Source organism: Scophthalmus maximus, chromosome 5 (genome assembly GCF_022379125.1).
Source record: "Scophthalmus maximus strain ysfricsl-2021 chromosome 5, ASM2237912v1, whole genome shotgun sequence".
NCBI lineage: Eukaryota > Metazoa > Chordata > Actinopteri > Pleuronectiformes > Scophthalmidae > Scophthalmus > Scophthalmus maximus.
The window spans coordinates 18,151,924-18,177,422 of NC_061519.1; the positions used below are offsets into that span (position 1 = coordinate 18,151,924).

At 43.9% G+C, this 25,499-nt stretch overlaps 1 protein-coding gene across 1 annotated transcript in view; it reads right to left on the reverse strand.

The window, feature by feature from the left end:
- Positions 1-25,499, reverse strand: part of cdh2 (cadherin 2, type 1, N-cadherin (neuronal)) — a 58,237-nt gene that overhangs the window by 6,895 nt on the left and 25,843 nt on the right. Inside the window, exons 3-14 of the mRNA XM_035634829.2 lie at positions 15,163-15,383; positions 11,757-11,924; positions 10,593-10,748; positions 9,126-9,270; positions 8,562-8,734; positions 7,182-7,319; positions 6,513-6,698; positions 5,418-5,671; positions 4,491-4,633; positions 3,154-3,387; positions 2,010-2,243; positions 1,631-1,770 (exon numbers count right to left, since the gene is read on the reverse strand). Of these exons, the coding sequence (XP_035490722.1) occupies positions 1,631-1,770; positions 2,010-2,243; positions 3,154-3,387; positions 4,491-4,633; positions 5,418-5,671; positions 6,513-6,698; positions 7,182-7,319; positions 8,562-8,734; positions 9,126-9,270; positions 10,593-10,748; positions 11,757-11,924; positions 15,163-15,383 (2,192 nt within the window). The remainder of the gene's footprint in view (positions 1-1,630; positions 1,771-2,009; positions 2,244-3,153; positions 3,388-4,490; positions 4,634-5,417; positions 5,672-6,512; positions 6,699-7,181; positions 7,320-8,561; positions 8,735-9,125; positions 9,271-10,592; positions 10,749-11,756; positions 11,925-15,162; positions 15,384-25,499) is intronic.

The window sequence follows — 25,499 nt, forward strand, 5'->3', positions numbered from 1 at the left end:
TCATATACTTTGAGAGCGCCCAATGGTCTGACACTTCAATTTCCTCCCAGGCAGGAGATAGGGAGAACAGAGGTGGGCATTATAAAGGCCACATCGCTGGGAAAGTCAGGTCCATTTTTTACCCAACACTGACTCCCCCAATTCTGCAGACAAGACCATTTTCTCCTGGCGCCCTGCCCTGCTCTGCGCCACTCAAAATGGAAGCTTGTTTTCCCTCAAATGAATTGCTGCATCCGTTCGCTTGCCTGCGAGGAGTGTTACGTCTAGCAACACTTTCCTTTTCAACACGTTCTGGACCACAAGTTTGTGCATTCTGTGCGTGAAAGTGACGATGTGAATACACAAGCGGGTGCGCTCCCTCTTGCTTAATCACTGGCAGATGTGTAATGGCTTTCCAGTCATATTGTTACCTTAGACAGAGCTTCATTATTGCGCCACAGCAGATGTCTGTCTCCAAATGACATCAGCTTACCAATTACAAGTCTCCGAGGCTAATTTGGCATTGCGCTGGGTCAGACCGGGGTCTCCTGCTCGTTTCTGCTGTACCTAAGCCACCGGAGCACTTCAGCCAGCAGCAAGAAAATAGCCCATTTGGTATATTACTGCCTTTGCGATGAAATGATTCCGTTATGCTAACTAGGGGTCATTAGGACAATTGAATTTGTGTCTGTATGTGCCTGATCAGTGCAAGGAGACACCGAGATGTGACTTTATTGATGCCCGTGGCAATGCATTTCTAACGCAGTGTGTTAGGGTTGCGGAGTGGGAACCAGTTCCAGCCGAGGAAACATTTCCAATATTTCCAGAACCGATTGGATCAAAATGTGTTTGCCTTATTGATTCCAGTCTTTGATTCCTCGCCCCTTTATAGAACCCCCCCCCCCCACACAAAAAAAACCTACTACAGCGAATTTCCATGAAACTGCCTCAAGCCTCATTGTGGATGAATGCAGGGGGTATCTTAGGGCAGCGTAATGAGCAGGAGTGGTGCTTAAAAGAATGCATTCATAGTATGCAGTATGTTTGCTTGCAGAAAAAGACTAGGTGGTCTTCTTTGTCCTTATGCTGCTTCAGCTATACACAAACAGCTACTGTGCTGCATCTATGTGACCTGAATGTTTCTCCCAAACAAAGACCACAAACTCGCCTTGTGTCGCCCTTACAAAGAAATCTGTCGCTCTCACACTGAGCTACAGTGATGAGGTCAAATGCAACACAATCATCCAGATCTCGTAAGTATGTGTCCATTAAAGTGAATCATATTTTCTTCATGAGTAAAACCACATGTTCACGTTCATTAAAACACTCGAAAACAGTGAGTTCGATCCAGTTTGATTGACAGTGGCCTGCTAAGAGAAAAAAAAATAAATAACACCCACACAACTGTTGTCAGATCCTGATTTAAATGTTACTAAATGCTGGCTGGTGCTCAGAGGTATGAAGCCTCTCCCTCCAAACTGACTGATTAGTATTTCAGTTGGAAATAACTACTATTACTTATGCAAAAACAAAAGTGTAATGCTTATATTAAGGCGATGAAAGACAAAATATGTTTTCAGGGCCCTGAGAGTAACTCAAAGAAGAATTTTTAAGGAGCCTGTACTGTATGTGTTTGCATCACGATTCTTACCTGATCCTCTTCTCCTCCACCTTCCTCGTCGTACTTGAGAATGTTGTCTCTCACGTCGTCCTCGGGATCAATGAGGAGCTGCTTGGCCTGGCGCTCTTTATCGCGGCGCTTCATCCACACAACAAACAGCAGCACGAGAACTGACAGGCAGACAGACAGACAGATCTCATATTACAAAACCTAATACCTTACATATTTTCATACAAAATGCAATCGGATCTGGTGTTTTAGAGCTTGGACGGGGGCCTGATCAAGGCTATCTTTTTGGTAATCCTACAGTGATCTAGTAGTAGCTCGGATAATGTTTATCGGTTTTAGTAATATCTCTCTGTGTGTGTATGGGTGATGTGGTTTTTGAGAGAGCCACTGAGACACTCACTGAGGAGGATGATGATACAGAGGAGGATGGATATGATGGCGCCCGTGCCCAGACCGGCGGCCATGATGTGCTGCTGGTCGGTGCAGTCTCCGTTGATGTCGCACTGGCACACTTTAATCCGCAGGTAAGAGGTGTTGGACATGGGCAGGTTGCCCGAGTCTGTGATTATGATGGGGATCTCATAGATGCCACTTTCAAGGAAGCCAATCCTCAGGCTCATCTGCGCGTAGTCACCTGAGAAGACAGAGGAAAGAAGACAAAAAAAAAAAAAGAGTGAGCGACTGATCGCTGATGGCTCCTTTTCAGAGCAGATCAATATGAAACGGTGAGTGTAGAGATTAGGCAGGTTAATGTGATTAAATATAAAATAACATCATGTTTTTCAAGCAGATAGCTTTTTCAGAGGGGATTAAATCAAAACTCTGAATAGTTGTTTGTATAAACCATGTTCACAGTATGATTACACTACAAATATGCAGCATGAATTCCTACCTGGAAGTTGCATCAGCATATCTAATCCAAAACACGGGCTGGATTTATATTTGGAGCTTATAAATCTACTGAATACCTTTGATAATGCTGCTTAGGCTACATTCCCGGCTGCAATAATCCAAATTCCATTATCCTATTAAGATACATGTATATTCACTGCATTTCAACTCACACTATCTAACAGCAAACAAACTGTTTGCTGTTAGATAGTGCGTTTTTGTTTCAAATTAGCATAAACAATTAATGGGTGCTGGGTAAGGTTAATATATAATTGTACTGTGGAACTTAGCTCTGCCTCACCCTCCTGCAGTGTTCTACTTATTTTTTTAAGTGTTGCATGAGCTTTAATTACTGAACAACAGACTGCTGAACATTATATATATTGCTACAGTTCACAGATTTCTTACTAATTATCCAACGCCACTGATTGAAAAAAGGCAGAAAATGGTCGTCTTCTCTCCTTTCATTTTTCCAGTAATGAATACAAATGGAGGCGAGAGCCCAAAAAGATGAAGCAATGTCCTTGGCAGGTTATCTCAGGCATTTCACAGCCCAGGCTTTTGCTTAAATGTACAGCATAAGCAGCCTGATATGAATCGTATTAGTTACTGATGTGAAAATTGTGTGTGTGTGTGTGTGTTCCAGGTCATACCACTGATTCTAGTGATGGTCCAGTTTCTCCGAACATCAGAGGGCCTGTGGGCTAACTCGAAGGCGAACGGCCCCGCGTTTGGGTTCAGGTCTCCGTCAAGCGCGGTGATGTTGATGGCATTCGGCTCCGGCTTTTCACATATCTCCGCCTCCTGAGGGAACACCTTCGGAGCGTTGTCATTGATGTCCACCAGGTAGATCTGCAGAGTACCCGTGCCGCTTGCTGGAGGGACACCTGCATAGACAGAAAAAGGACAACCCACAGTCTATTAGGATTTTTTTTTTACTTTATTTCCATACGGATAGGAATACATACTGTTGAAATCCAGGCTCTCATTATGAAGGCGGCGGGACAAACTAAGCACGTTGTTTATCCTTTGAGTCTGCTGGTATAAAGACACACTCTAAACAGCTATTTACTCTTGCGGGAGAAGACCCGTCCAAAGCGCATGCTGATCTGAGAATCTAATCTCGAGCGAGAAGGTAGACAGAAAGAAGGAGATATCACAACATTCGGCTAATGTGTGTGTGTGTGTGTGTGTGTGTGCGTGCGTGTGTGTGTGCGTGCGTGCGCTTTTTGTCTGTGTTCGCGTGCATGCGTGCGCGCGTGTGCCTAAAGAACGTCTTCCTGGCGAAGGACGCGGGATGGGAATACTAAAGCTGACAAACAGAGCCCACTGTCGCTCCTCTCAGGCTCCTCTATGTATTCACTCGGCTAAGAGGCTTTTTTACCATTCAGGCCACGCTCAAAGGAGCTAGTCATCCAATCCTGACCCATTAATGCTGAGAAACCTCTTTAGTGGTGGAGTTTTTAAGCCTATTGGCCTAAGCTATGCTCCGGAGAACAGGGTAAACCTGAACAGAGGTAAATCCCACCAGTGCAGGGAAGAGGTGAATATATCCGCGTGCTGGTTGATGGTTCGGGGGATTGCTGGCACATTAACCTTCAACTGATGTGGTCAGCCTCCCAGACAGGCCGCGTGGCTGGTAAAAGGTTGACCTTCAAGCATGGTGCATGTCTATGTGGCTGAAAACTGAGGTAGTCTTTCTCTTAGTTTGTTTTTTCTTTATTTTCGGTGCGCCTGTGCGTTGGCTGTGGGTGGAAAACATCACAGAGGTCGTCAGTGACCTTTGAGAGGTGAGCTACATTAGACATCCGCTAGGCTTCCTTTTGAAACGGCAGCATTATCTCCTCCTGAATGCTCTAACAATAATGGCCTGGGATAGAGTGCTTTTTGTATCGGCCTAGCTAGAACACCTAGACCGTGTAACCGGGGCATCACAGGAGCTCAACGAGGTATTTTTGGAAAAGGCAGTGCCACTCGAATGGTTACATACCGCTGTCGGTGGCCAGGAACGTCGCGTTGTACAAACTGTTCTTCACAAAGGGCGACTCTCGGTCCAAAATGGCCATTGTTGTGATGCGACCCGTGTTGGGGTCAATCCTGAGCCAGTTTGCTGGATCTGAGAGTTTGGAGTATCTGAGGGGAGATGGGGAGAGACAGGTTTTCACAATAGTCCATCATCACTTTTAGCTCAACTTCCAGCCGTGTGTTATCTACAAGTTCTTGGCAATAGTGAGAAAGGATTCAAGAGGATCAACTTTGTTGTCCTCGGAAGGTAATCTAGTTGATGGATTTAGTCTCCATTGCCAGTTTGGCATCTCTTTCTTCGTGAAATGCTTTTGTTTTCATTTGGTTACACTGGATAAATATTTTAGATGTCATACATTTTACATAATTATTCTAAAGTTTTTAGAGCAGCCTCTCAGGGGGAGACCAAACTGGCTCGTAGTTATCATTAGCACAAACTACTTTGTAGGACAAACCGTGGAATTACAAAACTAGCTTATTTCTCATGGACTGTTTTCAGGCGGATAAACTCTTCCACGGCCAAACAGCTGTGAGGCGAAAAGCGCCTGATGATGAAAAGGAGGAAAATAGGGCTCGTTCAACACGAATGAGATGGAGACATGCTGGCTGCTTAGAGTTGTTTCAGCAGAAATGGTGCAGGGAAAAAAAAGAAAGGACCCATCATTATTGTGTCCTCATCACTTTTGTAGTAAATTATTTAAGCCGACGTGTGAATATTTGATTTAAATCTCTCTGTCGTATTTTTAAAAAGGGGACAGGCCTTCAATAAAATGAAGTTAACTTTATACACTGGAGGAATCGGAAAGGACTGGATTCCTTTGAAGGTGTGGAATGTTTCAGTCACACAGCTCTCAACGTCTTGTCTTGCAACTTTTTACTGTACAAAATCTACCTGATGCTTTGCTGCATGAAGCGATCGGGGTCCTGTGCGGTGAAGGGAGTCAGGATCGACTCGGGCATCATCCCCTCCTGAATTTTGATGAGTTTGGGGTTGGGCTCGAAGTAGGGGCTCTCGTTGACATCTATCACTCTGATGGAGACGGTGGCAGTGGACTGACGGGGAGAGTGGATGCCTCTGGCCAGGGGGACCTCGTTCTTCGCCTCCACTGTCAGCACATATGTCCTACTGATTTCATAGTCAATAGGCTGGAAAACAGTAAGAGCACAGAGTGAGTCACACATCAATCTGCAAGGTACATTTTATCACATTACACTGTTTTTCCGTTACAAAGAATGGAAGCTCTTTCTTCCTCTTGCCTGTAATATTATTGTGAGATCTCACTGTAGACAGATGAGATAAAGAGACTGTATCCTACTGTGGCCAGTTGAAAGATACACATCAGCCAGAGTGCTGCTGTAAGAGTTGTGCAATCTAACAATTTAACCTGAAATGTGTCCTGAATTCTAAAATTGCTTACCAGGTTCCCATCATGTATTATGAATGTGCAATTTACACATAATTAGAATTTGATAGTAGCACAGCTCTTGTGGTGCGTTCATACCAAATGTGAAGCGAAGTTTCCGGGCAATGAGATTACATACATAACATTTCGAATGACATGTCGTTCACTTCACTCGTTTGAGTTTGACTGCCACGTCCGAAAAGAGAACGTGTGAATATTGGTGTGTTGTGTTGACTCGCGCTTCACGACGCGAACATTCGTTTCACGTTTGGTGTGAACGCACCATTACTCCACACTGAGCAGTGTCTGCTCCTTCTTTTCAAACAACTTGACTGAACAGTGGGATTATATTTGTGTTCTATTCATTAGCAGGGAGCAAAACAACATTGAAGTCCTCTTCCCCTCTATCAAATCAATGTACTTCAAATAATTTGTGTGAAATGTTATAAATATACACTCAAAGAGAATCCTGGCGGACAGAAAATAATGCAGAGCCAACCATCCCCAGACCCCTCGGCATAGCATGCATACATTTATGCAGCTCTGCGGGATTGAGGCAGTGGAGTTTGAAGAGGGGGCCTTACCTTGACGACCGTCACCAGGCCCTCGTTAGTGGTCGGATCAGTGGGCACGGAGAACCTGCCGGTGGGGTCGCCCCCGGTGATTTTGTAGACAGCATTCCAGGCCAGCGTGTTGGGCTGGTCCTTGTCAGTCACCGTCAGGTTGGCCACAATGACATTCACACGGTTTTCAGGCACCTCGCCGAAAAACTGCATGAATAAACCATGAACGTACAGAACAGTGAGCTGTTAGTGAGACTGCTGTGGCAGCAGAAAGCACACCGGGCCTCGCCTTACACCGCACAGCGGGACCAATCTCGGGTAAATAGACATCTAAGGTAACTTATCATGTCGTCATGGTCATCTCATCCCGTCCTCCCCTGATAGCACAACAGGAGCATTACAAATTTCAGTGACTCGCAAACACAGTAAGTGCCTCTTTCACTCGGGCAGACATCCGCGTAGCTGCATATGTCAACATTTGGAGGGGGATACACTCTGCACATGGCTGACTACTTGTATATCTGGTGTGACTTCGGAAATGCTGGGCAAGCAGAACTAGGCTAAGTGAGCAGAACTGATGGTTGAGTGCATATATCCACATTGGGGTGAAAAGGGGCGGTTAACTTGTGTGTTGCTTTCCTTTGCCTTACATGACTGTGTTGTTGTCTTACGGATCCGTTTCTTTCTTACCGTCTCAGCAGTAAACTCTGGCGGATTGTCGTTGATGTCAGTGACCCTGATGACAGCAGTGGCTGTGTTGGAGAGGCCGTACATGGGGTTGCCCTCCATGTCAGTGGCCTGGATGATCAGCGTGTACTGGGGCACTTTCTGGATGGGAAGAGAAACAGCAGGAGGATTAAAACACAGAGTCTATGTATAGCAATTAGGTTAACTGATATTATTTTGAGCCACCTTCGTGTTTGCAATTGTAGACAAACGAACGATTATAAACACCGTACTAAATAATTCAGTTAATTACAGAACTACCACAAATTAACATCTCTCACGCCCAGTGTGAGCTAAAAGTGAACAAGATCAATGAAGATTAATTTGTGGGCTATTGAATTACAGTACTATTCTCCTCGATAAGCGAATAGTGTGCATGAGTTTTTAATATTTTTAACTCAAAGGAAACAAAACTGAAATGTCTAGGTGTTTAATTATGATGAGTAATGATAGCCTTTCATATATTCGGATTTATTCCCTTTGGGGGGATGTCAGTTTGCGAGGAGATGTGTGAAAACGCCTCTGCTATGTGAGACATCATGGAGCAAACAAATGACTCTTTTCACATTAAAAGCCACTCAGGTGACGGACCAGTTGCTAGGTAATGAGAGCCGGGCAAATTACTTTCATGGTGGCAACTGGCAGACATAAAAATGCGGCCCCAGGGTGCAAGTGATTGAACAGCCACCAAGCCAGATTGCCCTCTCTAGAATTGCACCAACTGGCTCCAGCTTTCCTATACTATTTTATTTATTTTCCCAAATAGCCACATGACCCAATTAAATGAAACACTGGTAGCTCTTGCAGCACGGGGCATGGCGAGAAAGAAAATGCAAGTTAAGCTTCTGCTTTAGAGGGGAAAAAAGGCGAGAATGAGGGAAGGGAACATTTAGCTGCTCAGTGGTGCACGTTGTCTCCTTGTAAGAGTAAATAAGTGTGAAAGAGCCAAGTCCATTTCTACTTCTCATTTAGTTGGTAATCGGCAAAATTCACTTTCAGTATGGCTCATTAGTTCTCAGACAGTCTGAATATTAGCAAAGATACTCAAGCTGTGTTTTGTCACCATATAAAAAATGCACAGAGCATCTGAGTAAACATGGAAAATGGATATGCTGTTCTACACGCAAGACGGGTAAAAAATGGATTTAATGGATATATTTATAATATGTCTACATTCATAAACACTGAACAGGGAGTGGAGTGGTAACAATAATAAAGCATATGGAATCACAAAGAGTTAAAACCATTATCAGATATAGGAGATGGTAAAGAGAAAGAGAGAAGGAATGAAGGGCAACAACAACAACAACAAAAAAAGAAGAAGAAAGAAACAGTGTCGGTCACCTCTCTGTCCAGGCCTGCCGCCACTGTAATGATGCCTCCTGTTTTATTGTTGATGGTGAACATGTTGGAGGATGGACTCTCTGGATTCTGAGACAGGATCTTGTAACGCAGCATCCCATTAGCTGTTTTGGGGTCGTCTTTGTCGACAGATGTTACTGTCATTACAAATGTTCCTATGGGATGGAAAGACAGAGACAAGATGTAAATAGTTTTGTTATATCTCCATTTATCCTCTTTTTTCCCCCTCCATATATTTTCTCTTTTTTTGCCTATCAAAAGTCAGTATAAGTTGAGTGCTATTCAATAGTGCTATTTGAACACTGCTACACTTATTGCTTGGTAATTTAGACATCCCGTGTTCTTTTCTTGTTCTGTCTTCTTTCAAAATACCGCCCATTGCTTTAATACTGCAGTAGCAAAGTTAACAAAATGGCGACTCCTGGAATGCCATCGATGCTGTTTGATCTGCAAACACTTGTGTCAACATGCGGAGGTGGAGGCTCAGACTACAGCCAATCATTTGCTCACATGTGGTGCTGTGCTCGGCTTTGTGCGGTACATTACCTGGCTTGGAACCCTCTGGAACCGAGCCGTTCCAGATCTGATGGGTGAACTCGGGTCTGTTGTCGTTCATGTCGATTACATTGATCACAATGTCAATAGGGTTTTCTACCTGGTTGCCATTCAGGTCCACCGCATGAGCCCTCAGCTGGAAAACACAAACACATCTGGATTGTACAACTGTCGACTATTAACTGTGCTAACAATATACGGGGGGAAACCACTCACTGAATATTAACACAAACATCATCATTAAAATATTTCAATGTGCTGTCCAGTGTGACCAAGAGACGAAATCTCTTTGAAAATAAAGCCCCTGTCTTTTCCCACTACTGGCTCCTGCATGTGCAGGGAAGACAAAACAAGTGATTAGATTGTGTCTGATACCTGGCAGAGTCGACAAACGGCACAAACATTTCAGCTGCATTTTTATTTTTGTCTCTTGAAACAGATACGCTCCTACAGTATGCGCTACTGTTGCCTAACACGGGGTCAGCACAGATTCAGCGTTGTTTAACAAAAACAACTCTGATCTGCTGAATTGTTGCACTTCAAGTCCACTTTTTTTCCCCTAAATACATGAGTGCAGGTTTGGTGCTCAACACAGGACTCATGCGCTAGAATAAATATATGTAATATATTGAAGTATATTGTGAAAATTTGCAGGCTATATACAGTATACATCACATGCCTTTGCATGTTTACCTTACAGTCTAGTTTAAGTGTTTATGAATCAATGAATCTATTGTTACAGAGTCAAGTCCATGCTGCAAAATTAATAGAATAAATTCCAGGATATGGAGGAAAATTGACAAACTCCCATATCAGCGACATTCTCACATTACACAATACTGAGCTGCATCTGTAATGCTCTACAGTTTACAGATCATATCCGCCTTAATTTATGGTGCTCCGTTGTTGTGATCATGTTCCGTGGCCTTCAATGATCACGTAGGTGGAGTCTATTAGAAGAATACAATGCCTCATTTTATCTAAGCTACAACCTTCATGTCTGCCAGTTTGAATTAAAGCACGAGAACAAATAGCCTTGAAACTGAAGCATTAGAATATAAAAATCTTAAACAATGTAATGTGAAAACCACTAAAGATTTAAGCAGCCCTAGCTGAGGTTCTCGTAATGTATCTAACACACACACACGCAAGCGCGCACACACACACAATTCACTTAAAACATCATGTTAAATCCTTTGAATTCTCAGACGGATAAGTCAGATTTCCTGGGAGACCCCGGTCTTTATTGAGTCTGGGGAGGCCGTTTAAGCTACACATGACCCTTGAGCACATGCCAACTGGCGGGAATGTAGAACCCTGCCAGAGAGAACACATTTCTCTTGATAAAGGGGGCTGGAAAAACCATTTGCCAATTACAGATATATCATTACAGGGGATTTTTTTGGTGTGTTTGTGTTTGTGTGTGTGTGTGTGTGTGTGTGTGTGTGTCTGACTTACATGGAAGTTGGAGATGTGCTCTCGATCAAGGGGCTTGTTGACAGACAGCTCTCCAGAGATCGGGTCGATGATGAAGATGCCAGTGGGGGGCTGGTCGGCTCCGGGGCCAGTCACACTGTACCTGAGGGACCTGTTTTTGTCGTGATCTGACCGGATCTGTGGGTGATGAAGATTTGTTAATGAGCGTTTTTTGAGTTTTTCATTCTCTAAACACATCTTTTGAGAATCCCTAAAATTTGATGAATAATAATAATAAAAATAATAATAATCATAAAAAAACAAGTATGACCTTTGAAAAGCTATACTCTATAAACTATCTATTTCTTTATGAAAACTTCCTGTAAATTGTCTCGTCTATCAGTTAATGATTTCAGCACTGGTTTAAAAATAGTTTGCTGTGCAAGTAAAAGAGTGCATATTAAGAGTGTGTGTCAGTGAAGTATTGAAGTTCTGTCTCGGCCGGGCTGTCTATCCTGTTTGCCGTGTAAGCCGAGACCTTCTGTGCATACACCCCCGATCCATGCTGAGCAAACAAAGTATTTTTCCCTCATCCTGATAAGATTCACTGAAGTCCAGTGACATCCCCTCTAATATGGTCGGATTTCATTTAATACATATAAATGTACAGGAAGAAGCACTCGATGCGGAAGCCAAACTAATTCGCTGAAAATGTATCTACTTCTTCTTTAGCTGTGCGCAGCATTGCTCGTCCTCTGTCAGCCACCCACTCCTGACCAGAGAGTTGTTGCAAATGAACTGGGCCATGTGGGTCCTTTAGCCACGATAAAAGGACTATAGTCTGTGAACGGGCGACCGCTGGTGAGCACTTCAGATTTCTCTGTGCTTCTAAATAACATGTTACATCCGTACCGACTGCCCGCTGAAAGAGGAGATAAATAATACAGTGTAAAGAAAGAGCCCCGACCTTTGGCAAAGTGCTGTTAATATGAAGCATATTGTTGAGGGCATAAGTCCCGTGTCTGTGACCCTCTGAGTGGGAGCTCAGGGCAACAAGGACCTACAAGGTTGTCAAATCTTTGAAGTTATGAGAGCCGTGCGCGTGTGTGTTTGTGTGTGTGTGTGTGTGTGTCTGCGTGCGTGTGCGTGCATGTGTGCGCGCCTGTGTGCGTGCATGTGTGCGTGCGCTTGTGTGAGCTACGTTACCCGGACAAGCTCCTGCGGAAAAGGGCCTCGTGAGTTCTCCGGGACATTGATTGGGGGGATGACCCAGTCTCTCTTCATGCGTTTGAGCTGGCTGTCCGCATTTCGTGATGGAAACACTATTTCCTTCAACTCCTCGGACATGGCTGGAGGGACAGCGCCTTCCCGGACCTGTGAAAAGGAGATGACTTAGTTCAAGGGGCTGGGTAGTGATCACATCTATGCAGTAAAATATGAGTATGTGTATTTTTAGCGTCGCTGGCGGCGCATGGCCCTATGGATGGCACGGTTGCTCAATTCCACCCGGACGGGTAAAAACTTTAAACAACTTTTGGCTGTATCGTCGTGTGATTTGTGTTCAGTGCTTGGTTGTAAATGTTAGCATATTAATGTGCTAAAGAAAGGCGGTAAACATATCAAATGTGCTCAAATCACTGTTAAGTAAGTCAGAGCTGCTAGCATGGCTGCAGAGTCGTGTATGTCATGTATGTCATGTGGGAATACCAGGCTTTAATCCCCAATGATGTAATCACTACAATCAACAGCAGCACATGTCAATCCACTTACTGGAGAGACACCTCACTACAATGGCAGGTATTCTCTTCAGGTTATGCAAAATCAAATTGATGTGGAGATAAAAGGATACACGTCGCCACTTTTTGCAAAACCTAATGAAGCTCTTTCAGATTTCATCTAATACTGATTCTGATTGAATACTGGTTGAAGTTCAATAGAAAAATGATTCCTTTAATATCATTCTTTGTAGCTTAAAATATGCATAGTAAAACATGTGATGATATGCCCTTGCAACACTTTGGTGTGGCTACTGCGGCAGCTGCACAGCACCAGCACTGGTTCGCTTTAAATGTCAGGCCTCTTCTTATGTGCTGAAATAATGCACCCACACAGACAGACCGGCTTACATAATGGATCTGCCATCCTCCCTCGGCTGTAATGAATGAGATTTGAAACAAAGGAGGATGGTACCTGCAAGCCAGACACTAAACACACAGATGGCTCAAATTGCCTATGCTGCTCCAGAGACTGAGAAGACTGAAATAGTGCCAGGGAAAGTTTAAATAACCTTGAACAAAACACGGCAGGAAAGAAAACAGGACAACAATATGTAAAAATCCGTCAATGTCAATGAATGATAGCCGGGATTTCTATTTAGCTGTCACTTCCCTTGATGTATCTTCCTTACCGTTGCCTGTAATTATCTGCGTGTTGATTGGTTGTGAGGTAGTCAAGGCCAACAAACTATTACAAACTGCCCAATGCAAACACAGAAATTAATTACCACTTTGCCACCTTATATCGTGACCCACATCCCGAATTCCCGCTCCTCTAACATCTGGGGAGCTGTCGGAGAGCTTCCACTAATCATGTTTGAAATCCGATTATGCTGCTTTCACACATTGGAAATGCAGAGAGGCAAGCGGACAGATAGCACAGGGGCATGCTTCAGAAATATCTATTACCCTATTAAAATGGGCGCGAGTGAGAGCCGTAATTATTTGCAACCTGCATCTGGAATGATGAATGGCATGGTGGGTTTGTTCGGCCCAACACGCATCCATCTCCGGCGCGCTGGAGGTCTGCACCCATCCACACTCTCCGAACGCCCTCCATCTTCCGACCAGGAGTCTACTTCAGAGTCCAGGAGGGTGTTAGGCTGAGTGATGGCTCGAGTGTTTGTGAGCGTGTGGAAGGGATTACGCATATGTGTGTGTGTGTGTGAGTGTGTGTTTGTGCGTGATTTAAGCCTTTTAGAAAATTTCCCTCATTCCGACTCAGACATGTTCTGCACACGGACAGCGTTGGAGCTGAGGTTCCAACAGAGGTGGAAGTAGAGGGCGAGGACACTGTCATGTTAATGAGGATATTGTTTGGCTGTCACTGATTAAAATGTTTCCCCAAGGCAGCAACATTCATGGCACTAATAAAAAAAAAATGTTTAATCGCTGATGTGATTAAGAGATGCATGGTGATTCATGACAATAATTGTACTGGGGGGAAGATAACCAATCATGACCCCATGAACGTGCAGGATACGGGAAAGTCAATCCCTGATTTCATTACAAACCAATCAGGGAAAATTCCACACCTCTCAACAGACACAGGTCAGAGTCCAGCTACTGGTGATCATTTGTATATGCGTGTATAACCCGTGTTTGCTAACTGTTACTTTGGGACACGTACGCATTTGCCTTTCGCCCACCAACAGCAGTGACTAATGGTATCATTAAAAATCACATACCTGCAGGGGTCCCTGAAGTAAATGGATGTCAGCGGCTAACAATGGTGTTTTGAAAAGCCACAAATTCATTACAGGCTACAAGTTTCATTTTGCCCCAGTAGATGACCGCACCCGCAGCACCCCCGACAACAACTACTACGTATAACATTCAGAATTACCTTTCACCCTGTGCCCGCGTAAAATCTGACGCCCGCCTGTCCTGAGATTATCTGCCGCACCACACGTTTGGAAATGGCCACTTGTGGCCATTTGTTTAAGTGTATTACAGGGATTAAGATGAAAAGCACATTGGTCTTTGTAAAACGAACACGATTACTGCATTTGGGGGTGTTCGTTAAGACACCAGACGGCCAATGATTTAAGATCTTACAGCAATGATTGTTAACACGTGCACATAACAAAAGGCTGGACGGAGTGTAGCTCACGCAGTTCAGAGTAGCATGTGTATGTGTGCAGTGTGACTGTGAAGCATTCTGTTTAAAGCAACAGATATTATCTAATTGAGCCCTATCACATGGGCTACAGGCACTGAAGTTGAAACCTCTACAATAACACCTGCCTTTACAGCTTCTTTTCATTTCCTGGCAACAAGGTAGACGGATAAAACCAGTGTAGCGCTTTTATTTTTTTGGGGGGGCGCACTTCCTCTAATTCCTTTGCCAACCACAAAGTTGACATGTGAACACATGGTCATTCTAACTAATTGCCGATGAATGCACGACACGTCCAGCGGAACAGTTAGAGCGGCACTCGACAGCACAGACAGATGCTTCCCGTCAAGGCCGTGGAAGAGGTGCGTCCCCTTCTGGATGAGAAGGCGATAACCTCACGATCACGAGGCATGGGCGAGGAAATCCACTTTATGGGGAGCTATTTTGCATCTGCTCTTGCTACCCACTGACCGTGTTGAGTATATGTTTGTGCTCCTTGTAAATTGACACATTAAGTTTTAATTAGCACGCATCCATCCAGTCTCTCGGAACACCTGCTACGATTTGGGGAACTAGTCATCTGTGAATGTGCGGTGTGCCTAATAACCGTAAGTTATTTGATACGAGGGCAGAATTGATCATTCCCCCTTTCTACAGCAGTCAGACAATCGACAACACAAATCTGAAATGTTTGTGAAAGCAGCGGAGGTGTAGTTACCTGCTGGCTGCCCTTGGTGGAGGGTGTCAGCCGGACTTGGGTCACCCATTGCTCCTGCGTGGTGGAATCCCTGGCCTTGATCAGCAACGGTGACGCGGGGAGTGCAGAGCGCTGAAGACTGCTGGCAGCGAAAACCACCCCGTCCGCCTCTATCCGGAAGTCAGAGGGGCTACTGCATTCAAACTGCACCCGACCAACTCGGCCACAGTCGAGAAACCTCACTGCAAGAGACAGAGACAAATGGATTGAACTTAAAAAAAAATCACCCTTTACAGCGAGAGAGAAAAAACCTAGAGAGAAACCAAAAAAAAGAAAAAAAAAAAAAAGAAGTAGATGCAGAGACAAAGGGGTGGAAGACAAGACAGCCAGACAGACAGAGGGGTCCACAAAGGTTTTCTGATTCTCCCTCTCACTCATGCATTATTCACTTCAAGCTGTGCCCCAAAGGTATTGCTCAAAACAGGTGCAGCGGAGGAGAGAGTTGGAGGGAGAGAAAACTATAGAAAAAAAGGGAAGTGTTCCCCTTAAGGGCTATTAAGAAGATCCCCCCCCCCCCCAAAAAAAACCCCCAACACATTAAAAACCTGATGTGTACATGAGGCTGTCTAAACGCCTCGCTGTGTTTAGGCTTGAGAAAATATACACAGTATGTATGAACATATTAAATTCTGTTAGACTTAGTCTTTTTTTTTCTTCTTTTTTTCCCAGCTACGGCCACTGCATGCTGGCTTTGGCCCCCATGACGTACAGGGATGCCTTCCACGGATGACTGCCGATCCTCGAGAGGCAGAAGTCGGTGCGTGTGGTGTTCATTTCATCGGCGTGTTCGCGCGGGAAACACACAGAAACCCGTGCACGCGTACAGATACTGTAGACAGGTGGTTCAGGGGGGCTCGGGCCCCGCAGGTGCCTCAGTGGCAGCGGTACGACAGCGCTTCATGTTACAAGTGAGTGACAGTACAGCACAACCTACATAGCACCTACAATGTACACATACACACACACCTACAGAGCTTCATTGTGTGATCCTGTTGTGTGGATGGATGTGTTTCCCTGGCAGACCCTCCTCATGTTTATAGAACACAAAACGGCATAAAGGGAAGGATAAAAATACCTCCCGGCCACAGAGATCACAACGTTACCATATATTGTTTGTGTGGGGGCTCTGCTGGTGCCGCTTTGAATTATTAAAGCAGATGTGGAATTACTTAACAAAGGCCTGGAAGGAGGGTGCCTTATCTTCCTTTGTGCTGCTACCTCAGGGACTCACTGATGTCTTCAGAGAATCATCTGCACTCTGAGTGCATCGAGTTCCTCTGGGCTTGGGGAGAGGATGCAGTAGATCAGCTTGGGGCCTCAAGGATGTCATACATTTACTCCTAGGCCTATTTAATATTATCACCCAAACACTTGCAATAAATTCTGCCAAAGTGCACCACACCCTGCTACTAATAAATCTCTCGGTGATGACAGGGGTGAATTTAACTGTTTTCTTGCTGCTTGTGACTGCAGACGGGGGCCAATGTTTTCAGACCCTCGGTTTCCAGGACTGACGGAGGTGTACATGTTTTCTCGGAGACCAAGTGAAGGCACAAAGGCTGAGCTGAGCAGGAGAGGGAAAGCAAATTTATCTATACAACAAAAGCATCCTCTACAAACTATGGTCTGTGAAGCAAAAGCAATTGACATGCAGTGTAATTGCAATGTACTCTTCCTGAAAATGAAAACACAATCTTACTCGACTTTAACAAAGGCTCTTCTGACAGGACCACGAGCTGCATTCCACTGACAAAACAAGAAAGCGGGACATTTTTTCCCCACCTAAACAATTGCCATTCATTTAAATATTGCATAACAGCACACAAGGTGGAACAGCATTGGATGGCGGTGGAACAGCATTGCATGGCGAGGCACCAGTTCCAGACATGAGACATGATCGTTCTTCCATACGAGGAATACACTTGATATCGAGCATCTCCCTCCTGGGTGCTCTTGTTCAATTATCAGTGACCATTTAGCCTCCTTGTAACTTTGAACCTGGTCAAGCTGACATTAGGGAGATGACGCTCTCTCTCTCTGAAGGTTTTTTTTTTTTTTTGAAGCCAGTCACCTGTAAAGTCAAAGCCTTCGAGCAATCAACCTCGCCAGCCCAAGTCAGCAGATACTCAGACAGCGGCAGAATACAGAGTGAGTGGAACTGTCAAAATAACTCACTCGACAGCAGAAGAAAAGTCCATAGTTTAAAGAAGCTTCACAGTGTTGCTGGTGGGTAAAGACACACACACACACACACACACACACACACACACACACACAAAGAGGGAGAGACAGAGACCATTCTGGCTCAGGTGCTTGGATTAAAAACACTGTATACTACATTTGCTGTACAGCAGTTATTTAGCAAATGTAAGTAGAGCTCTGAGCTGAAACAATGAGTAGATTACACAACTGAAATAACCATATTTTTCAAATAAAAAAAAGAATATTGTGGGCAAAACAAACATATTTTTTGGATCAAGAAATTGTGATTAATTGCATATTCAAAAGAAACATGAAAAGTTTTCTATATTGGTTGAAGTTGAAAAATATGTTTCCAGCACATATGGTGTGGGTATTGTTTTGGTATGGCTACCCGCTAATGATTAAAAAGGGAACTGTCCAATATTTTTGTCCACTTCTGCAGTCTTTCAGCTGTACCACTTTGGCCTGTTCTTCCGTTCCTTGTAGTATTTTGGGTTATTCCAGTGAGCATTTGGTCAATAATTAGTAAGTGGACACAGTAACTATAACACATATTGCCTTTCTGCCGCCCATATGTTTCTGTTTTCTTTCCTACTGGCACTTTTTGACTTTTTTTTTGTGAGCATGTGTAGCGGTCGACATGTGCAGAGCGCTCCAGCTCTTGTGTCTGAGATTTAGCCATCAGGACATCTCGGAGAGGCCTTTCAACAGTCGGCCCCCACAGCAATCGCAAGACAAACTCCCAGCAGGCGCGACCATTTCCAATGATAATGAATGGGAGGGTCCAGCATGTGTCTATTCATTTATCGGAGGGACCCTGGTGGCTCATGAAAGCACAGAAATGTGTAGAAACGGCTGAGCTCAAATTCTAGCTGCTGCAACTTATCTATATCTAGATGCATAGGCTCCCCAAGGTACGGGGCTAAAAGAAATCTTGGCCGCCACGCCCTATCAGACATGTCGTCATGTGCTCAACGATAGAGGCCTTTGGTTCGGACAGAAATGCCGATGCAGCAAATGGGAATTGGGGGTTGGGGTTAAAAAAAAAAAAAGAAGGGAAGAGAGAGAAAAGAGGGGGGAGAAACAAGCCTGTCAGCAGAACGGCCTGTCCAACTAATGCCGTGCACCGGGGCCCAAAATTACGTACGACTCAATGATCCCATTCACGGCTTAGATGCCCCCACCCTCACTGACAAGCAACACAAAAAACCCCCAGCTAACCTCTCCGTAGTGCCAGAGTGCCTCGCTATTGTCTGCTTTGTCACGTGATAACCCTAACTCAGACAGACACAAATAGTCAGAGGGAGATGGGCAGCGGCAGAGAGAGAGAGAGAGAGAGAGAGAGAGATACATTTAATTTGGAACATGAAAAGTGGACTCCGTGACTTCACAGGCGAAAAGAAAATGTTCCACACTCTCGGGCTTCTCTGCCCGCCTGCCAAATACACTGGCTGCAAGTGAGCAGGCAAGAAAGTCCCCTCTAATGTACTGTAAATGTGACAAGACTGAAACCCCTCATGTGAGATCATCCCAATATACCATCATCCGTTTCTGAGAAGTGAGGTCACTGACAGTTGAGAAATACTCAGCGTAGGTGTTTCATCAGTGGCTACAGATAAATGCAGACCCAGGCAAATACCCCGGTGGCAATTCCCCCCCGCCACCCTGCCCCGGCAAATGCTACAACGCCCCTGACAAAACGCATTATTCACAAATGAATGTGACCAGGTTTAGTCCAGTGGCCTGCGCTGCACAGATGACACAATGCAAGGCTCCAACTGAATGTGCTGTGTGACACCATCCATGCCAGCGCGACTGTTGATAAGATCCAGTTAAGCCTCAGCGGAGCTCACACTCGATTCAAACTTCTGTGATATGAAACTCTAACAAGCTGAATTAAGGTCAGCCAAGGTGTGCCAAGCCACAAAAAAATACCTTCCCAGCATTTTCTAAAATTGCCCAATTATGGCACAAACTGCTAAAAGCAGAACACATGATTGTTTTTTAGTTTTTTTAATAAGATGGCTGCTTGCTCTGTGTAATCGTGCATGCATATTTTTTTTCTGTATTTCTTTCTGATGCTATGTTTATGAATGTATATTCTACAGCTTCAAACAAATGCCAATGCAAATTACTACTTCCGATTCTTCACAATTACAGTCATTGCCATGCAGATGTTATAAACGTGAGGCTATTTGTGTATGTTAATCTCCCGACGGAAAATTGTTGTTTTGTTGCTCTCAGATCTGATGCGTTCAATAAATTAATTTTCCTTTTATTACAAACGTGCACATTTAAACTGATGATTTAAAAGGACAAATAACTGTGTCAAGAATTATGTCAATAAAAACTGGGTTGCGAAGACATCCTCAATCTCTTTTGAATAAACAACCAGCACTGGCACAGGGGCACTACGTGCTACGAGCGGCGATACTGTGTTCCACTACTCGTCTGAACAAGTCAAGACATTTCAAAGTCAAGACATTTCAAATATCCATTTATTCACAGAAGCAGAGATGGAGTAAGGTATATTTCTGTTTTTAGAAAATAGGGGATTCTTCAGAGAAAGCCTGCCTGTTGCCAGACTAAGCCCTTGAAGGCGTTTTACTAATGCAGTGCACTTCAAACGCACCTCCTAAAATATGTAAGGGATTTGCATGTAAAAAAACATACAGTGTTTGTTCAGTGTCTCTAGAAATTAAGAAAACTAAAGAGGAATTGCATCAGAGCATAAACACATTTAACGGGCAGCTGGCTCATTTTCCTGGCTTGATTGCAGTGACCAATCCCCCAGCACTTGGTTTGTCCTTTTTTTTTTTTTTTTTGCATTTCGTTGCAGCTTCTAAAAACCGCTGCCTCAATTATAGAATTATGAGCTGTCCATAAAAAAACAGCACATATCGGTACTACCTTTCCTTATCGCACGCACTCACATTGGAATACACACTGAGAAACACAAGCACCACGGCCTATGACCATATGTGTTTACTCAATCTCAAACAGACTTTTAAGCTTCGTTTATCGGGCAAAATGCTCCTTTAGGAGAAGGACACAATTTTCTTTTACTTGGAAGTTCCCGCTTTTCTTTTAACACTTTTGCACTGCCAGGATGCAGCAAACCGCCTTTGACAACTCTTGCATTCAAAGTACAATTATAAGGTAAGCGGAGCCCCCACCAGACCGAGGGTCACCTTTTTTCCTTCAGTGTCAAAGCTTCTCCCGGTTACTGTTGAGTACAAAGGTTCTTCTATGTTGCGTATCAGCAATGATTAGCGTCAAGGACACTACCTCGCCCACTGGTTTCATCTCGTGCCTACACATCAACCTCATGCTTAGTGGATACCTGCTGGGTTGTTAGCGAAAAAGCTACCCGAACGCAACCGAGCGCTGTGATTTCCATAAACTGACATTCAGTAGTGAGCCTCTTACTACAGTGGGAAAACAAGTTCCCCTGCAAAGGAAGAAAAAAAAAACAAACATGCGTGATGACAGTTGGGCTCTATTGAATAAGTAATTGTTGGCCTTTGAAAATTAACAATTTCGATGGGTTACTGGTGGGGAGGGAGTCGCAATGGGGACACGGAGACAATTATTCTTGGGCCTTTGTCGGGTAAATGAAATGATTCTGTGTTTACCGGTGCAATGACAGCCGAGCATTGTGTGGATTACTGTGTCACTGGAGCCAAGAGCTGATAAGGCTAAGCTACATCCTTCTGCAGTTATCAGCGCATGGCTACTGGGATTTTGTGAGTTATTGAGACGAGCGGCTTGATACAGAGGCTTTGGTGGGGTATTAAACTGACCACATTACCTGGGATGTCAAACACCCCTGCTCTTTATGATGTCTTTCAGCGAAAAGCTCTGTGACCCCTGAAAATGCTCGCAGGTGAGGTTCATTATGAAGAGCAGCACATTAATACGCCGGTAAATCACACAGCACAAAAATCGTGAACGCTGAAAGATTTATAGATTAACGGAGAAGAAGAAAAAAAAACTACCAGTATGTTTCACTGTCCTCTCTCCTTCAAGTTCAAAGGACAATGATTGATGCCCTCAAGAAGAAAACTCAGAATTACAATTACATGGTAGCGTTAAGTGTTGGGTAAATGTGACCTTATACACCAACACCGCCTCTGGTCCCTAAATCTTGAAGGCCTCCGTCCACGACGCCCAGCTGGCAGAGCGTCTCGGATGTAAATCAGAGTTATATGAAATGAGGTGCTGAACTTCGTGTCCATAAAAGATATTCTTTGACCTCATTGTGTCCTCTCATAAAAGGTCACGCCGTGTTAATCGCTCTCTATACCCTAATTCACCTAAAAATCGCTGGCACTGGTCACTTTGTTCGCTCTTCAAACGCTTTAATGATTAATGGGTTGGACGTAGTAAGTGGAGATGGAGACCAAAAGCAGGTGGGAGTGAAATAAAGCAATCGAGAGGACAGAGGGCCGACCGAGACACCGAGCGGCCTTTTAGAAGCCCGACTGTGAATAAAAAGCCATTTGGGATGTCCACATGCATCACTTTTTATTGTTTCTGCATTACTAGGTCATTCCCTAGCATCCATACACCACAGTAATATACAATTTAGGAAATGCTCCACTGCACTGTGCAGCCACTTCTGCTGTGCCGTGGTGCCGCCTGCTAGAGTGCTACTGCGTCTCAGGCACTTTAACTGGGCTTAAAGTTAACTCACCTCTCTGATGTAAGAAAATAACCAAAAACATATCAGATATTCATCGCTTTCAATGTCCGATTCGCTCGGAAACAGGAATCATTTTTTTAACTAAGAAAACACACCCGTTTCATCACTTTGATGCATTTCTATATTGACACTGATACATGAAAATCAAACACGGGCCTATTTATACATACAGTGAACAATTTCCTTGATTTGGATGAAGGAGAGGATGGTTTAGGGGATTATTTTCTGAAATATTTTGGGTCTGAGACAAGGCAAGTATATAAAAGCGAGGCAGCCACGGGCTACATCAGCTGAGCCCTCGTGCCCGAGGTTTGGAGCAGTGCTGATATTTTCTGAAGAGGCTGATCACGAGGGCTGGGCATTAAAACTGCCTCGGTGAAACCTGTAATGTGACATCATTAGGTCCGTTTGATCTCCCGAGCACCGACTCAAAGCTGTTTAGTTCATCCCCTTGATCATTTCTGTCGAAAAAGTACCGTCATAAGATTAGAAGAGACAAAGAAGTGGGCACTGACCAGTGATGAAGTCACCTCTTCCGGGATGTTCACTGGCCCCTGTTAAGATTTTTGTTCTTCTTTTTTTGTCTTCTCATCGCACCAGCAGACCGAGAAACACAAACAAAATCTCTCCGGCCAGAACTGCACCAGTCATTGATCCACAAAGACAGAGCTTTTGTTGGAAAAAAAACAGAATAGGTGGCTTATGCAATTATGTCAATGTCTCATTCTGCTTTCACCGAGTGGAAAACGGAAAGTGTTTAAGTCAGGCACACTTAGGCTGTGCTCTGCAGCTTCGCTGCCTCCGTCTGTAGTAAACATTATCCGTCAAAAACTGGCGGCCAATGCCAACGCCTCAGCGCTGGCCGAGACAATACTTTAAAGAAAGAGCCTTTTCGATGCTCTGTGTCAGCACTGGCCCTGTATCTCTCCCGTTTAACTGAGCCAGAATTGCATGTTTATGGAAATCGCATCAACAATCACTTAAGGCCGGTGAGCAACAAGATACTCACTGAGAAAGAGTGCAGAATTGTTATCAGGGCTGAAAACACACTGCTGGTGCCTCTGTGATTGAATGTGGCTGGTGCCAGACAGAAATGCTCCAACACCAGTTTGCTTTGGGGGAAGGTGGAGAAAAAAATATTGTATCAATCAAAATCCTGACCACTTGTCGTTAGCGCGGAGAAGAGGGTAACGAACGGAGGCTGCGTGTTCAGCTGCATTTTGACATGGAGATTGACGGCAGAGGAATAAATTACGGTGCAGGTCTGCGGAAGGAGAAACTTTTCCTACTTTTTCTTTTTTGAAAACTTGTCGCCACAGGCTTTTGTGAAGAACAAAACGACCTACATTTCACCAACAGCATGTGAATATTTGATACTAAAATACTAGGAGTGTCCCTGTTGGGATGAGAATCAATAGATGGAGTTTCACTATTGGAAGATGGAAAAAAAAAAAACAATGCTCACATTTGATAAAAAGCCTGATTTGTGTTTTAGGTTATATCCACACTAATACCTTTAAGTTACAACACATCACTTTGGCTATGTTTATGCCTGATGCCCAAACTATGTATTTTTCAGGCCCCTAAAACTGAGATTTATGGAAACACGGCCCCGTTTTTAAAGTGAAAACTGCAGGGTTGTACTTAAGGATTCATTTTCTGAAATGACATTAAGGTTTTGTTTTAAAATATCCTTTTATAATGTTTACAAACAAGAACTTGGTCTATTCTTTGGTTATAAATAAACTGCACCTTTGCAAATATATAATTCCACATTGGACACGTTCCAAGCGAGTTAAAAGGCAGACAGGACCTTTACTGGGAGACCACCACACAAACCACACAGTTCATTAAAACTTTGAATTGCACTGGAGAAAGGTTGTGCCAATTAATGTTCATGTAGACAAAGGCACTTCCCAGAGGATTGGCCACCCAAGGAAGCTGTACGTTATCAATTTTCATAAAAGAAATTAGCACAGTTGCATATTAGGATGTGATTAAATTCGGAGAATGTGTCTAACCTCTTGTTTCATCGTTTGACACGGACTTTGTTTACTGCTCATAGGGAGCAGATCCAGCCACAGTAGAATAATTTGCGTGACAGTGGTGGGCGCCCGCTCTTCATATCCGACACACCCTCCACGTAGCTATACAGCACACACTAATCCCACAGTGTCGCCATCTGGGTCGTCTCAACACATTGAAAAAAGGCCAACCCCCATCCCCCACAACCTTTTACAAAACTCACTGAATCTACATGAAACACATAAATGACCTATTTTGAATTCAAATTCAATTTTTGCCAAGAGGTGACAAGTCTGCATTCCTGAATATGATAAATAAACCAATTTACATGCACTACATCCCACTGGCTGTTCAGTGAGTCATATTCACAAGTGACTGGTAGTCAGTGGATTTAAAAGAGTAAACCAAAAACAAATTCCTTTTTTATTGGTAATATATTAGCAGAAAATAGTACAGAACAAAATAGGAAGTCTGTTTTATTCATTTCATGTTTAGTGGCACAATAAAAAAAACATACACACTGGGATTTCTAATTAATTCCACCTCCTCTTAGTTTCATCTTTGTGTTTTTTTCATCTGCTGTGGATTCATACTCTTTGTTCCACTTCCCTGCATTTGTTGAGGTGGACTTAACGTTTATGAATCTTTTTTAGTTTCATTTTAGTTTGATGATTTCAGGAAATTTACAGATACCTCCCGCTTTGTTGAACATGAGGTGAGATCAAATCTGCCAACGTTAACTCGAACACTCCAGTAGAGGGGAAATGGCTGGAAGGCGTTAATACACCTTTAATGCGATTGGAAATTCAACTTAGCAATAATAACTCTGTTCTTATTAACAAGAACTTGATGAAAGTAGGGTAAAATGAAAGAGGCGTCCTCTGTGCAGGCTCTCTACCTGCATCATGAATGCTTCTTGTACCTGCCTTACAAAGCTCTGTTGTCAGTCAAATCCATGCAAATGACTGGCTCCGGTCGAGATTGATACACTCCACTGCATCCAATTACAAACCTAACCACACACACAAACATGCCGTTTCGATTTATTTTTCCCTTTTTATGCGCGTGCACCTGTGGACATGCGCACACACATGTATACAGTTTACCTTTATCCCACTGCCAGAGCGTAGCAATTTGAGCCAGATTCAAAAAGTGGGGGGTTTTATATGACACAGAAGAAACACATCCAAAAAGATGCGATGCACTCGCCCACTGTATAAGATGTAAAAATAAAAGCTGTAGAGGAATGCATGAGGATCTGCGGCCAGTTGCGGGGGCCATTATGTCATGTGTGGCACAGTCACAAGTTCACACTGAGCTTTTGAGAACAAAGCTAATGGAATTCCTGCCTCTCTGCCTTTTCCTT